A 15,475-nucleotide genomic window follows, 5' to 3' on the forward strand; every position below is an offset into this window, starting at 1 on the left:
TTCTGAATTATTTCAAAGGCAGTCTATAATATACATTCAAGTCGGTACAATGATAGGCGTTCAACACTTCAATTGGTCTTGAATCATTTTTTATCAAGCCACAAGTCACAAAACTTTATGACCTCTAGATGTCTCTATAATATATGTGCCATTCGGTTGCTCCACATCTCGATACTTTTATAGTGATCCCTGTAGATAAAGTTGTTTTTCTCTTTGTAATAAGGCCGCTTTGCCACCGAGGCCATTGACATAATTGCATATTAAAGCACTTGTAAGAAACACCTTATCACCAGTTAGCCTCTTATTAATTGACATCTAAACAGGTCATTACCATGAATATTATGTTGTTGGACTGTGCTAGCGAAATTATTTTCAACTATAAAGTATTAAAATCTTACTGGTCTGTGAAATGATTTGATCATCATATATTATTGGCTTCCATATGCTTCAGTTATGAAAGGTAAAATTTATCAATCCACTTCTGTATAATGATTGACCACTGGTTGTGAGAGATTAATATATTTTAGGGCAGTAACAAAGTGGAACAGACAATGCTTACCCTTCAAGAGCATCTGACTGCAAGCCTTTTTTGTGAGATTTGTGCTGCTAAATCCTAAGATTTTTGTGTAGAGTTTGCATTGATGACTAGTGTTAACTGTTCATATTTCATATTTGGTCATGGTTTTGTCTGTTTTTCTTTGGCCTGGTTTTTAATACCCCCTTGACATTTTCTCCCATTTCTTTCTATTTCTATGAAAAGATGAGCGAAAACAAAGAATTTTTTTATTAGTAAAGATGGCATCATACAAAGCATCCATCATAACCCAGTTATTCCTGATAACAATATGTCAATGATGAAATACAAACATTCATAACTATTAAACTCATAAATGAGCAATATGACGGCATTAAAGTAAAGATGAACTAACACTCTACACATTTATAAATTAAATTAAAAACAAATGTAATATTCTCATTTTGGTAAAATATTGACCAGAGCTATTTCTCTGGACATGAGAAACAACTAGCAAAACTTATATACAGATTTCCATATTTCAATAAATCTTTAATGTACCAAAAAAATTATGAGTAGTGGGGAATTAAAAGCAGTAAAAAACTGATAAACAATATAATTGACAAGAATACTTAATTACACTGTGGATCTGATATTTTCTTGGGTATCAATTTTAGTAGAACTTTGGAGGGTACTTATCAATTCATAGTTTTGACAAATTTTCTCGCTATGCATTTCTTTGAACACTTAAATTTGTGGTTCGTCCTTAACCATGATTTTTTTATTAAATGAGTACCCCAGTAACAATAACAGCAGCTACAGTATCATAAAAACATGTGGATAATAAATGTTTATTCATCAAAAATATCATAAAATCACAAAAAATAAAAAAAGTGAACTTGACATGCCAAAAAAACAAATTGAAAATCAAAAATACATTTATCTTTAACATGTGCAATTCAGCAACTCATTAATCAAAACTGAATCCAACCAAAACTCAGAACAGCAACCTGACAACTCAATGTAAAGATATTGAAATTAAAATATTATACCTGAACATATTCAAACAGCAAAACAAGTAAATGTAATAAGATCAAATTGATGCTTAAAAATATATATCATGTTCATGTCTTGACTGCATATAAAAATAACATTTAATATTAATTATCTAATTACTGATCAATGATATCTTAAGGTGGTACATAACACTACAGGGAGATAACTCTGTAAAAATCAGCTGAATGTTTTAATCACGTTCTATTGTTAAGGAAATATTAAGCTTATCAATGATCAAAATCAGTGTTTGTCAAACTGCTATATATATCCAAAGAAATTTATCCGATAAAGTGTGTGGTTCAAATTTTTAAAAATATTTATATTTTTGTCATAGGGTCAAAGTAAATGTTTTGTCAAAATTTTATGAAAAAGCTAATTCATGACAGTTAAAGTGCTTTATGAAAACAACATTTTAACAGCATTAAAATTGAAACTGTCAAAGGTTGATATTTTTTCAAAATCATTTGCTGTGTTAACCTTAAACAGGGATGCTAATAGCTAAAGATTGAATCCTGAACACCAGTAAAGAACTGATCATACATGTCAGCCTGAACAGAACAGTCACATTCCATCTAAGGTAAACTTTGCTTTAAGAAAATTGAAAACAGTCTTTTATTGTTCTTACCAAAATTATGAAAATGGGATCACACTCTTTAGGATGTTTGTAGCAAATGAAAACATTTTGGTGTAGGTTATTTTTTTAAACATTACCTAGAATGCTACGGAATTAAGATATTAACCGCTGTTACTTTCTTAAATCTTTTAAAATAACTAAAATCAATGAACTATTTACATGTAAGGTTGTTACCAGATCAATGGATCTGGCCTTCAATTTGTACAATGTAAAATGAAAGTGTTTCAAGTTGTAACTGTACATTCAAGGAAGTTGAAATTTGAAACAAATCCAAGAAAACAGAAAATAAAACTGCCATTACTTTTGCTTCCGTCTTTTATAATTAATTGAATGAGAATTCTTACATAACTAGCGATACACAGACAAAAAAAAATGAAAGATATGCAGGATTATTTACATATACAAACTATAAAACTACTGAAGACTGTTCAAGATAATCTAAAAATTCTAAAAATAATGACTATTTTCTTTTAATTACTCATAGCTAGAGAATCAATACAAACAAAACCAAACGAGAATAGGCAAATAAGTTTTTTACTTTTTCTAAAAATTTGATATATTTCATATCTCAATTCTAATATATTGTTTAACTTACATTCATTTGAAACTATACTCACTAATACACCATCACCCAAAGACAGAGTAATACAATAACTTGCCTACAACTCAAATTTACCCGTATGAACATTAAAACACATAAACTAAGGCCCTGAATCTTTGCCTTAAAACTGAAGTATTAGAAAATCATGGGGATGCTGTATTAATATAATTGATGTGTTTTTATTTTTGCATTGTCAACTTTAAAATATACATTAATGGAAATCTTGAATTAAAAATTCCAATTTCTCTGAAAAGTCAGGCAAGATGAGGCAATTATGGGACCCTATACTTTTTAACGATATATAGCTAGGTAATTTAAACTTCAAATGACATATGAACAAATTATCCAGACTTCAAATGACATTTAAACAAATTACTCAGACTTCAAATGACATTTAAACAAATAAAAATTATTCAATTAAAGTAACACCTTTCCATCATTTCAATATGAAACATGATTACCTTTATTTGACAATTTGTACAAGCCATAAAACTTTTCAAACAAGTGCAGTTCAAATCGATATGTATCAATTTTAAAATAACAAACCATGGCAAAACAGAATGTCAAGATTTTAACAACTTTAATCTCTTATTATAGTTCATACTAAAGTACATCTCCAAGTACTAAGAATCGAAAAATTATAACATTCATATAAAATTAACACACAAAATTCAAATGTTCAAAATTTGCTGTCAAATAATTAGTTATCTCTTTTGAAGTATGTCTTCATATTGCAAGCATTTAAACCTGTTAAACTTAAGTAATTCCCCCTCTGATACATTTAAAAACCATTTTTGGAGAAAAAAATTCTTCAAATTAATTTTCAGTTCTACTCAGTACAACAATAGGGTCTAATAAATGTTCTTAATTTCTTTGCCTCAAATTGGGCCAGGTCATTGATTACATCTATGCTACAACCAACAAGTTCCTCAGAACTAAAGCACTTGTGTACTACTTAATTCAAATTAGATTTTAAGGTCAACACAAAGCTAAATATGTAATGGTTGAAATAATTATTTCAAAATTGCAATAAACACATTATATATAAACATAACAACTAACAAATTTACAAACATAAGTACAACAACATGACTTTTATTCTTAACAATCCAAATCGATTCAGGGTATATAAGGCCCCTCTCATGCAGATCAAAACATGACTTTAATTCATAAATATCTAAATCAATTCACAGCATAAAAGGCCCTTCTCATGCATATCAACAAATGACTTTTATTCTTAACAATCCAAAAGAATTTACAGCGTAAAAGGCCCCTCTCATGCAGATCAACAAAAGACTTTTATTCTTAACAATCTAAATCAGTTCACAGTAGATAAGGCCCCTCTCATGCAGACAATTGGAATTCATTCAAAATAACAGACTAGATAATAAAAGTTTATGAACTACAGATCCTTATTAGGGGCTATTCCATTACAGTAAAGGTGGGAGGGTAGAAAGGAAAGTTTTATTTTTGGACTCGGATAATTTGTCATTTATGATAGTATGTCTATTGATGTATACAAAATTACTACAAAAGTATTTGTTGTGGGGGTTTTGAAAGTCCCTTTCGACTCTCCCTCATTCATTTTAAAAGGAATAGCCGTAAGTAGTTCTTCCTTTACTCCTGCATATATTGTAAGATATAGGATATTAGAGCTCTTTATTCCTGTGATACTGGATATCTATATTTGTTATGATAGGTGATAACTTCAAATTACTTTGTAGAATAGAGAACATTATCAATAATAAAAAGGGGATTTCAAAACATTATGGATAATTGAGGTTCCAACTCTTTATACAACAAAAATACCAAGATGTTTCCAGCACTTTAACAAAGGTTAATGCAAGAAAAATAACTCTAACTTGGAACTACAATTTTTCTGCTTTATTACATGTGGCATAACAATTGACATTAAAGTGTTTACAATGATATTTGACTTTTCAAAAATTTGGAGGCTATTTCCACGACAGGAACATATAAAAACTCCAAGATGTTTTCACAATTTTAAGTTCACCAACACACCGTTCACCCTTCATGAACCTCAATACTGATTCTACAGTATTTCATAGGCATTCTAAAGTATAAATTCAAGTTGGTTGATCATTCTCTTTTTCTTCATGATAGACATTCAACATTCAAGCTAAACCTTCACTGGTCTTGCATCATATTCTATCAAGCCACAAGTCCGGCATTCTTAGCCATACCAAAGAATAAACTGTTTGTATCTTTCAGTAAGTTATTTGGTGAGTCAAATTCTTTGATGACACCAGCATCTAATACCATTACCCTGAAAGTAGATTAAGATTTAAAGTACTGATCCTGTGTCCACACCTCCCTTACAACGATCTGACAATGCTCTGTTCTACATTAGTCCAGCTAAATATTGTTAACCAATCAAATGTCTTACTCTTAATAATCTCTAAAAGGTCTCTATAACAGGATATATAAAAAAATGTCAGATTCTAGTGAACAAAGTTTGTACCAAGGATCTACTTGATAATAATTGAACCTTAGTCAAGGACATGTTACATATGCTTGGCACTCAATCTTAATGAATTGATTAAAGTCCCTATACTCTCTTGATATGGTTCATAGTATCTACACCAAACCTGCCTATTTACCCTTCTTAGGCAACTTAAAATATGTCACATATAGAAATTTCAAAAGGTATCATACTATTTGTTATTTGCAGAGAAAATTCTGTCCAGATCATTTGTTGACTTCTAGATGTCATTTTGTTTTGTGTAGCATTCTATTTTACATTTTTCTATTTCTGTCACCACAATTGACATTTTAATTATTTTTTTGCAGGTCAACATAATTTTGCAATCCACAGGATTACTGTCTCATCAATGTACTGGTACTCCACATTTCCCATTATTTATATAACCAGGCTAAATTAGACCCTAGCCATACTGGTTCCTGTTCTTACCGTGTATAATCCATTATTGTATTAAGTCTATGCGCTATAGTTAATATAGTACAATCAGAGAACTCTGTCCTTATGGTGTTCTGTATTAGGTCATCTGTCTCCAAATCAACAGCTGCCGTAGCCTCATCTAGAACTAGTATTTTGGTTTTCCTCAACAAGGCTCTGGCTAGACAAACTAACTGTCTCTGACCAACACTGAAATAAAATTGAATCAATAATCAATCTGATTAAACTGTAAACTCTTGAGAACCTGCATGGTTTGTGGTCCATTGTAATACTATGGATAGACAACTGAATGTGTTTGAAGTAAATCTACAGCCCATTCTTTTTATGTTTGAAGTCATACGTAGACACAGAACCAATAAGATTAGACTTTTACTACATACAATAATTTGACTTGTAGCTTATCTTTATCTAAAACAATTCATCCAAGAAAGCTTACATCACTCATGCTGCCACCTCTGAGAGGTTAAATGCAATAACCATAACTGGGGTGTTATCCATTTTCCAAACTATCAAACTGACAACTCTCTGCCTTTTTATAAATATCTTACACGAGGCATTTCTCATACCTCTGTGCTGTGACCTCTGTAAGGTTTACTGCAATAACCTTACCAGGGGATTTCCCATCTTCCTAACTATCAAACAGCCCATCTGCCTTGTAACAGTCAAACCTCTTATCTGAAGCATTTCTCCTCCATCACTGAATTAAAGCCAACACCAACCACCAGTCATTGAACAACATTGCATTCATTTTGCCCCCTCTGACAGCTTACCAACCAAAATTATTTGAGGTTTTATCCTCCTTTACTCATATCAAGTTGATACCCCCTGAGATAAACCCATAACTCTTTGTTAAGTTTTATCCTTTGTAACTGCAATCATGTTGCACTCCTCCCCAATCCAGCCAAGATTCCAACAACCTTACCGGAGGTTAATTCCCTCTGTCACTGAAATGAAGCTGCCGCCTAACCCCTAAACAGGTAACTGACATTATATTTTACCTAAGGTTTTCTCCTCCTTCACTACATTCATGCTGTAGCCCCTCAGGCAGATTACTGACAAATGTTTTTAAATGAGCATGCTCCAGAGCTTTCCATAGGTCATCATCTGTGTAGGAACTAAATGGATCTATGTTCATCCTCAAACTTCCAGAAAATAACACTGGATCCTGAAAAAGAGAGTATAAATATTAACAAATGATTAAACACAGGAATAGTGATCTCATCTTACTGATTTGTGTAATAATGATGATTTTTTTTACCACTAATATGGACATTTGACTTTGAACAAATTATTATAATAACCTTTGATCCCTTATAAAGTATAATAATAATATTTTTATATCATGGAGTTCTATTATAAAAATAATCCAATAATTATTATCCTATATATGCTAGTGACCTGTGACTTCTGACACTCACCTGAGGTATAATGGTGATCTTTGCCCTTAGGTCATGAAGACCTATGGTTGATATGTCTATACCATCTATGATGATATTACCCTGAGATTTCTCCAGAATTCTGAACAGGGCCAATGTAAGTGAGGATTTACCAGCACCTGTCCGCCCAACTATTCCAATCTGTAAAAATAAAGAGTAAAAAAATTCGCAACATCATCTTTAATTGTCATGTCATATCTGAATATCAATGAAGTAAATATTTACTATAGGTTTGTATACAGACTTTGGCAAAAACCAAGAAATCAAATATCCATGAAAATACAATGTTTATACAGTTGACAATTGGGTGTCAATGGCAGGTCTTTGAATGTTTTGTATTAAATCTTATTGACAATTTTCATAGACCATGGATAATTTAAAGTTTGGCATATGATATAGTATAATTGTATTGATTCCTGTCCATTGTGGAAGACCGAAAGTTGCCTTCTGTATGTCTTTTAGTTCTTTTTGTTGTTGGGTATCTGTCTCTTTGGTGTATACTCAAATATCTCCTTTCATTAAAAAACGTGATGTTGTATATTGAACCATAAACTGTGATAAAGGCTCAAAATTTCATTACTGTTGCTCCTCTTTTTGTATACAGAGGCAAAGTCAATGTTTGCTGCATAAAACCCCTAAAATTAATTGGAGTTAAACATACAAGAGCAGATGGACAAAGGTATAATGAAAGAAAGATTCTTTGAACAATTCACTGATTGATTGAATGAGGGTTGTGGACACAAGATGGCTTCCCCTTTAATTGATATGGTAAAGTCAATGTTTTACAATGGGAGACCCAAAATAGGATAAGACATAGAATGAATCCTCTGTCAGCAATATTTTGTACTGCATCCATTTTTAAATACTTGCCTTTTCAGTCGGGTCTATTTTACAGGATATTCCTTTCAGGACCAGGTCCAGACCTTCTCTATATCTGACACCATAGTCATTGAACTCTACACTTCCCTTATCAGGCCAGGATAAAGCTGGCTTCTTATCCTCTATCTCCCAAGCAGCCTGAAACAAATTACCAACATTCCCATAAAAATGTGGAGAATTAGACTTACCTATGACACTAATACTTATATACAGAAGAAAATAGCCTAAATTCATAGCAAATTTTCTTCAATGATATCTATAAAAATAATAATGTATACCTTAAAAATTACATTCCATATATGTTTCACGAGAATCCATTAGTTTGATTGGCTAACAACAATCATGCAAAAATTAACCTTTATATCAAAATGAAATGTTACATTCGTGATGACACGTGCTTCCACAAAAAAGTGCACAGGAAAAATAAAAGAAAAACTTGATAAAACTTTTTTTTCATGGTCTTAGCATAACAATGTAATTATAAGAAATGAATGCTTCTTTTAGTAATTTGATAGGGTTGTAAAAGTGTTTCAGAGGATATAACAATTATTCAAAATATTGTCAAATAGAAAGTGACTGCTGGATAGATCTGAAAAATTCTTTCACTGTTTAACCCCACTTGAGTAAGGAAGAACTATGTACCTCTGTAGGAGTTTCTGTGTATTCCTTCACTCTCTCTACAGCCACAATATTTGTCTCTAATTCTGTTGTCATTCTCACTAACCAATTCAATGTTTGTGTCACCTGTAATGGTATATACATATTATTTCTCCTATATATACAGAATAAATACTATTGGTATTAAATATGAAAAGTGTGACACATATACTATTGTTCTATTATTAAAACCCTGATCCTTGTTGCTGTCTAAAAGTGGAGTTTATGTGTATAAAATATTTCAGCAAAACAGGATTTCAAAAACTAAAGGAAAAGACAATGTTTCTTAAGGTATGGAAGGCATTATCAGGTGAAGCTTGGTGCAATATAACTAGAAGCTATGACTTGTAATAATGACATTTTAAAGATTTTAGTTTTTAGCAATAGAGGACTTGTTGTTGCTAAGAAAATGTGACAGAAATGTGTAAATAATTCACAGAGGAAACCAGTATACTGGTAGGGGTATAATAAGTGCTTTAACTTTCCTTGTTGAATTCTTTTACAGCATATACAGGAAAGGCATTAACTAATCCTGCATTAGTGTTGGTTGTTCAACATGAAAAAATAACAATTCTTACTAAAAAATAACAATTTTCTTTTAAAAGGTCTCAATTAAACACTTAAGTTAGATCTTTAAATATGTTTAATTGGAACTAATATTAATTTTGTTTCTAAGTTAGATCTTTGAATATGTTTAATTGGTACTAATATCAATTGTGTTTGTAAGTTAGATCTTTGAATATGTTTAATTGGTACTAATATCAATTTTGTTTCTAAGTAAGATCTTTGAATATGTTTAATTGGTACTAATATCAATTGTGTTTCTAAGTTAGATCTTTGAATATGTTTAATTGGTACTAATATCAATTTTGTTTCTAAGTTAGATCTTTGAATATGTTTAATTGGTACTAATATCAATTTTGTTTCTAAGTTAGATCTTTGAATATGTTTAATTGGTACTAATATCAATTTTGTTTCTAATGAATATGTATTGTTATACAGTTATGAAAACTTATGGTCCTACATCCCGTACATTGTACTTATATTTCGGCATTGTACAAGGTCGTGCTTTTCTCAGACTGTTAATAACCTCTTTACACTACATCCATTGGATGTGTACTGATTGATACTTCAGTTTTGGTAGAACATGTATTAGTTGTTACTGGCTTTATACTAGCTATCAGTAACTGTGAGTACTCTTAGATTGGTACTTTTAATCATTTGTCTTTATGTTAGTTGATGTTTATGCTTTGTGCTAATCTGATGAGTCAAACCATTTGCAAATGATTTTTAAAGGCAGTGCTTTAATGCCTTTCTAGTTGCCGGGTTAATCCTTCCTTCCGCGATATCCAACTTATCTACGTGGGGGGTCATTAGACTCCAAGTAGATCCGGAAATGTTGAATTCTCTCCTCTTCTTATTGCGATATAAAATGTTTTTTGTTTCATTTCATTTACATTGGGAAATAGAGAAACGATCATTGTGTTTTGTTAGTTTTAAAAACTTTTGATATATTAGTATTTTGCATTATAACTGGGAACAGTATATCTAACGGGAAATGAATCTGATACGCTTTTCAGTATAAAATTGATAAAAACTCGGACTCCCCGAGACTTCCCAAGATTTACGGATTTTGGTAGCGTCTGACTGAAAAACTATCAGAACTGCTCAACAAATAAACCACATAACTCTAATTGTAAATAAATACAAGTTTTATCATTTAGTAGATATATTTTGTCATATAAAATTACCAAAATACGTTTGATTTATTTGATGTGAAGTGTTTTTTTAATAGTTTGGGAATTTGAAAATCATTGCGGCAATGGCCGCCATTTTTTTATTACCTGGTTTGCATTCTGCACAATTCTGTGATGAAATGCTTGCGATTTTAACAAATTTGAAGTGACAGAATACAAGTTTGATACACTAGCATCACTATAAAACTAGTTTGAATGACATTTTATTGATAATATCAGAAATTATTAGGATAATAGCGAGTCCGTTTTTAACACATGTCCGTTTCTGTATCGTATCTTTATTAACTATGGCACGACGATAAAATCGACTACAATCAGGTAGTGTCAAGTCCCGTCAATATATATGTTCCTGATTATAAGCAGTCAACCGATTGACAAACTAGAATTATTTGAATTCCGTGTGGAAAGAGCTCGGGTTAATTTCGAGTGTTATCTGCAATCTAGATGTTTATAAATCATTTCAGTCGTTGGTATAATAATTAAAGGTCGACTGAACATGAATTATATTATACAATTTAAAGCGCATTTCTGTTTATGCACGTGAACCCGTCTAACGTTATTTTCGCAGTTATATAAAGTAGCAAATTATCGTTCCTGAATAGGTGGCGCCGTGGTAGCGGATCCTGTTCCTCTTCTTCCGGTTTCTGCACTGTGCAACTATTTCAGTTATATTTTTAATTAACGATGCCAAATACTTGTTGTTGTGTACCTGGATGTCATTTAAGAGGAGGACATGCATTTCCAAATGACTTAAAAAGAAGGAAAAGTTGGATCAACGCCATGGCCCATACGCAGATTGGACGAGAACACGATGATATCGTGGAGTCCATCTCAATCAGCTGTTGTTTGCAAGGCACGTTTTACTGAAAAAGACTACGTGCAGGAAACTATTCATGGTAAAACTCTATTTTCTTTGTGAAATATATAGTTGTATATGTAATCGCCATGCGAATAAACCAAAGTCTGTTTACAACCGCAATTATCGTTTTAGAATAAAAGGGGGTGGGTAATTCAAGACGTCATAATTTTTTGGATTATGATTCAATGTGATCTGTTTGAGATTTTTTGGTGATTGCTACAATTATAATGATTTCTTACAAGAGGTATATCAATACTGAGAATTATTTTAGCAGTAATTATGCTAATGTAGTAATGACAGGAATGCATAAGCTATGCCTCATAGACTTTCTTGAAAAATATCAATGACAATGTTAACAGGAACAAAACAATGACATGCTCTCATCTATATTATAGTTATTTAGGTACAAACAATGTACGTTTGTTGCATAAGTCTCTCATTGTTTGTCCTTTGGATTTACATAACATACATTGAATCAGGCAAACATAGTTTTATCCAGATTGTAATGAATAAATCTAGTTAATATTTCGCCAGGTAGTACAAAGTATACATTGCTAATGGAAGTTCATTTAATTATAAAAAAAGTAATGTTTTATAACCTTTTTCAGGGCGCAAACCCACCATACAGAGACTTAAGTCTACTGCAATTCCCAGCCTATTTTCCTGGACCAAGCAAGAGACTGAATCGTCCGCAAAAAGAAAAATCAGGGCAGTTTCCTGTGAAAACAAAGGAACTAAACTTGATGAATATTGTAGTAGAAATCTAGAGGAAAGTTTTGATTGTAAAGTTGGTTTTCCTGAAGAAGTCATTCATACTGCAGAAAGGATTAATGACTGTCCACCACCAACTGCCGAGCTAATGTTGAGCTTCACAGGTGGAATTACGCAAACACCATCAATGCCTATGTTTTCAGCAGAGAATTTTGAAATGAAGACGCGTGACACAGCCAGGCATTTTTATACCGGTTTAGAGTTGTATACTAAATTTTTATTTGTTTTGACCACACTTGGTCCAGCAGCACATTGTTTGAGATACATATATTTTCAAATTGATAGGGTGTCAGTTGAAAATCAGTTTTTTTATGACTTTGATGAAATTGAGGCATCATACAACCAACTTTGAACTGTCTAGATTCTAGATTGAATATTGTGTATACATGGATTGTTTTTATGTCTAAACAGTGGTGTGAGGCTAACACTTGGCCATCTAGTGGTTTAGTCAGGTATTTTTCACCATCCAACTTCAAATTAAAGTTTCCTACGACTTGGATTATTATTGACAGCACAGATTATCCCGTGATAAAACCTAAAGCTCCTAGAGCTCAGGCAACCTTTTCATCAAATAAAAACAGAAACACTGAAAATTCTTGAATGTTCGACACCTGGTGGTTTAGTCAACAATGTCTCTATGACACATAGAGCGAATTATTGGACTTGGCAAAACATACAAAATTCTAATAAATCCTATGAATGGAACTGAAACAAAACTTTCATCTTAAATAACATTTAGTTGTTTTATGTTGTGTAATTTTAGAACTTGTATTGTGCCAAAGGATGCATAAATAAAAGTGACGCAATGAATTTTGTTCTGATATATATATATTTACAATTACATGCACATGTAAATTGTAATGCATATAAAAATAAGGAGATGTGGTATGATATTCAGTGAGTTTATCAAACTAAAGTGCATAAGAAATGGGTTTAAGCAGTTACAGGTGTTACTGTCACCGTACAATCTCCAACAATGAGAAAAACTCGTACCGTGTAAAAAATTTCAGAGATCTTACAACTAAGTTTTGTTGTCTCACCTTGACTTTGGTGAATTTTTTTTATCTGTTGATGTAAATATAAAAAAGAAGATGTGGTATGATTGCCAATGAGACAACTCTCCACACATGCACAAGAGACCAAATGACACAGAAATTAACAGCTATAGGTCACAGTACGACCTTCAACAATGAGCAAAGCCCATACCGCACAGTCAGCTATAAAAGGCCCAGAAATGACAATGTAAAACAATTCAAACAAGAAAACTAACGGCCTATTTTATGTAAAAAAATGAACAAATATAACAAATATGCAACATATAAACAAACGACAACCACTGAATTACACTTTTATAGGCTGCTGACTTGGGACAGGCACATACATGAACATACAGAATGTGGCGGGCTTAAACATGTTAGCAGGATCCCAACCCTCCCCTAACCTGGGACAGTGGTGTAACAGTACAATATAAGAAAGAACTATAAAAATCAGTTGAAAGAGGCTAAACTCATCAGATGGATAAATACAAATACAAGTGGACGTGGTCAGGTAGTTGTACATCCAAACAACAAAAAGACACTAAGTACAAATCTGAGAGTACTCGCAGTTACTGACAGCTAGTTCAAAGCCACTAACAACTGATAAAAAAATCTTGCATCTAAGACTAAATTATCAATCCGTAAGCTCCCTTTAGAATTTTATAAATTTTAGATTTTACATTTCTGAGTTATGGGGTTTTATTCATTAAAAAAGGGGGGATTTTCCAGTTTTTGGACAACAACTCAAAAATGCTTTAAGCAGTTCACATGAAACTTTGGTGAATTATTTATAGCTATTGATGTAATCTCCCTATTGATTTTCATAAATTTCAAATATGACATTGAGAAGAAATTGAACTTTATTTGTTTATAGTCTGGCAACAGATTTATTAAGTATTGCACAACAGCACAGTGTATTGCACAACAGCAAGAAATCTTTAATTGAATATAAATTCAATTCATATAACCGATTTCAAGTTCATTGACTACATTTATTCAGAAACTATAATATGTCAAATATTTAATTACAATCCAAATTCAGACCTATATCAAGCTTGAATATTGTGTCCATTTTTGCCCCAGCTGTTCAGGGTAGTACCTCTGCGGGTGTATCCAGCTGCACTCAGCGAATCAGTTTATTTCTTAATTAAGAACTCCTTTTTATACGACCGCAAAAAAATTTTTGTGGTCGTATATATATTGGTATGACGTTGGCGTCGTCGTCGTCCGAAGACACATTAGTTTTCGCACTCTAACTTTAGTTTAAGTGAATGGATCTCAATGAAATTTTAAAATAAGGTTCAATACCACAAAGGGAAAGTGGGGATTGATTTTGGGGTTATGGTACCAACAGTTAAGGAATTAGGGGCCAAAAATAAGCATTTTTGTAACTTCCAGACATAACTTGTGTGTAAGTGTATGGATCTCTCTGACATTGTACCACAAGGTTCCATATCACAAAGGGAATGCTGGGATTGATTTTTGGGGGTAATTGCCTCCAAATTTTAGGAATTAGGGGCCAAAAAGGGGCAAAAAACAAGCATTTTTCTAGTTTCATGACAATAACTTGTGTGCAAGTCTATGGATCTCTCTGACATTGTATCACAAGGTTCCATATCACAAAGGGAATGCTGGGATTGAATTTGGGGGTAATTGCCTCCAAATTTTAGGAATTAGGGGCCAAAAAGGGGCAAAAAACAAGCATTTTTCTAGTTTCATGGCAATAACTTGTGTGTAAGTGTATGGATCTTTATGAAATTGTACTACAAGGTTCCATATCACAAAGGGAAAGCTGGGTTTGAGTTTGGGGGTAATTGCCCTAAACGTTTAGGAATTTGGGACCAAAAAGGGGCCAAAAAACAAGCATTTTTCTAGTTTCCAGACAATAACATGTGTTCAAGTGTATGGATCTTTATGAAATTGTACTGAAAGGTACCATACCACAAAGGGAAGGCTGGGATTGAGTTTTGGGGTGATGAATCATAAGGGGGTTCAAAAAATTGGGGGGGGGATTCTTTTTCCTTTTTTTTCTTTAAAATTTTCCATTTTAAATTGGTTATTTCTGATTTATATATAAAAGCAAAAAATAATGATATGGTTTGAATAGGTAAATTAAATTTTTTTAAGTATCTTAGACCACTTTCATTCTGTGTCAGAAACCTATGCTGTGTCAAATATTTAATTACAATCCAAATTCAGTGCTGAATCAAGCTTGAATGTTGTGTTCATACTTGCCCCAACTGTTCAGGGTTCGACCTCTGCGGTTGTATCAAGCTGCGCCCCAGCGGAGCATTTTATTTCATTCATAAATTACTTTATGCTTGGAAATATAATTT

The 15,475-nt window shown here is 32.3% G+C and overlaps 2 protein-coding genes across 6 annotated transcripts in view; one reads left to right on the top strand and one right to left on the bottom strand.

Annotated features, from left to right (window-relative positions):
• Positions 1 to 766: 766 nt before the first annotated feature.
• LOC127709442 (multidrug resistance-associated protein 1-like) overlaps positions 767 to 15,475 on the bottom strand; it is an 83,684-nt gene continuing 68,975 nt past the window's right edge. For all 5 annotated transcript variants that reach the window (XM_052214996.1, XM_052214995.1, XM_052214992.1 and 2 more), the window contains 6 exons: positions 8,701 to 8,802; positions 8,050 to 8,196; positions 7,162 to 7,320; positions 6,742 to 6,908; positions 5,738 to 5,932; positions 767 to 5,092 (listed from right to left, as the gene is read on the bottom strand). In XM_052214996.1, coding sequence (XP_052070956.1) covers positions 4,978 to 5,092; positions 5,738 to 5,932; positions 6,742 to 6,908; positions 7,162 to 7,320; positions 8,050 to 8,196; positions 8,701 to 8,802 — 885 coding nt within the window. In that variant the 3' untranslated portion in view covers positions 767 to 4,977. The remainder of the gene's footprint in view (positions 5,093 to 5,737; positions 5,933 to 6,741; positions 6,909 to 7,161; positions 7,321 to 8,049; positions 8,197 to 8,700; positions 8,803 to 15,475) is intronic.
• Positions 10,862 to 12,912, top strand: LOC127709443 (uncharacterized). The gene is made up of 2 exons (XM_052214997.1): positions 10,862 to 11,368; positions 11,940 to 12,912. The coding sequence occupies exons 1-2, from the start codon at positions 11,284 to 11,286 to the stop codon at positions 12,452 to 12,454; spliced, it is 600 nt and encodes a 199-aa protein (XP_052070957.1). The 5' UTR covers positions 10,862 to 11,283; the 3' UTR covers positions 12,455 to 12,912.

Source organism: Mytilus californianus, unplaced genomic scaffold, assembly GCF_021869535.1.
Source record: "Mytilus californianus isolate M0D057914Y unplaced genomic scaffold, xbMytCali1.0.p SCAF_7, whole genome shotgun sequence".
Classification (NCBI taxonomy): Eukaryota; Metazoa; Mollusca; class Bivalvia; order Mytilida; family Mytilidae; genus Mytilus; species Mytilus californianus.

What these genes read in the sequence shown, in the direction of transcription:
- LOC127709443 (XM_052214997.1), top strand. Translation starts at nt 11,284, where the DNA reads ATGATATCGTGGAGTCCATCTCAATCAGCTGTTGTTTGCAAGGCACGT. An exon ending in CGTGCAGGAAACTATTCATG is followed by an intron (nt 11,369 to 11,939) that starts GTAAAACTCTAT and finishes AACCTTTTTCAG; the next exon opens with GGCGCAAACCCACCATACAG.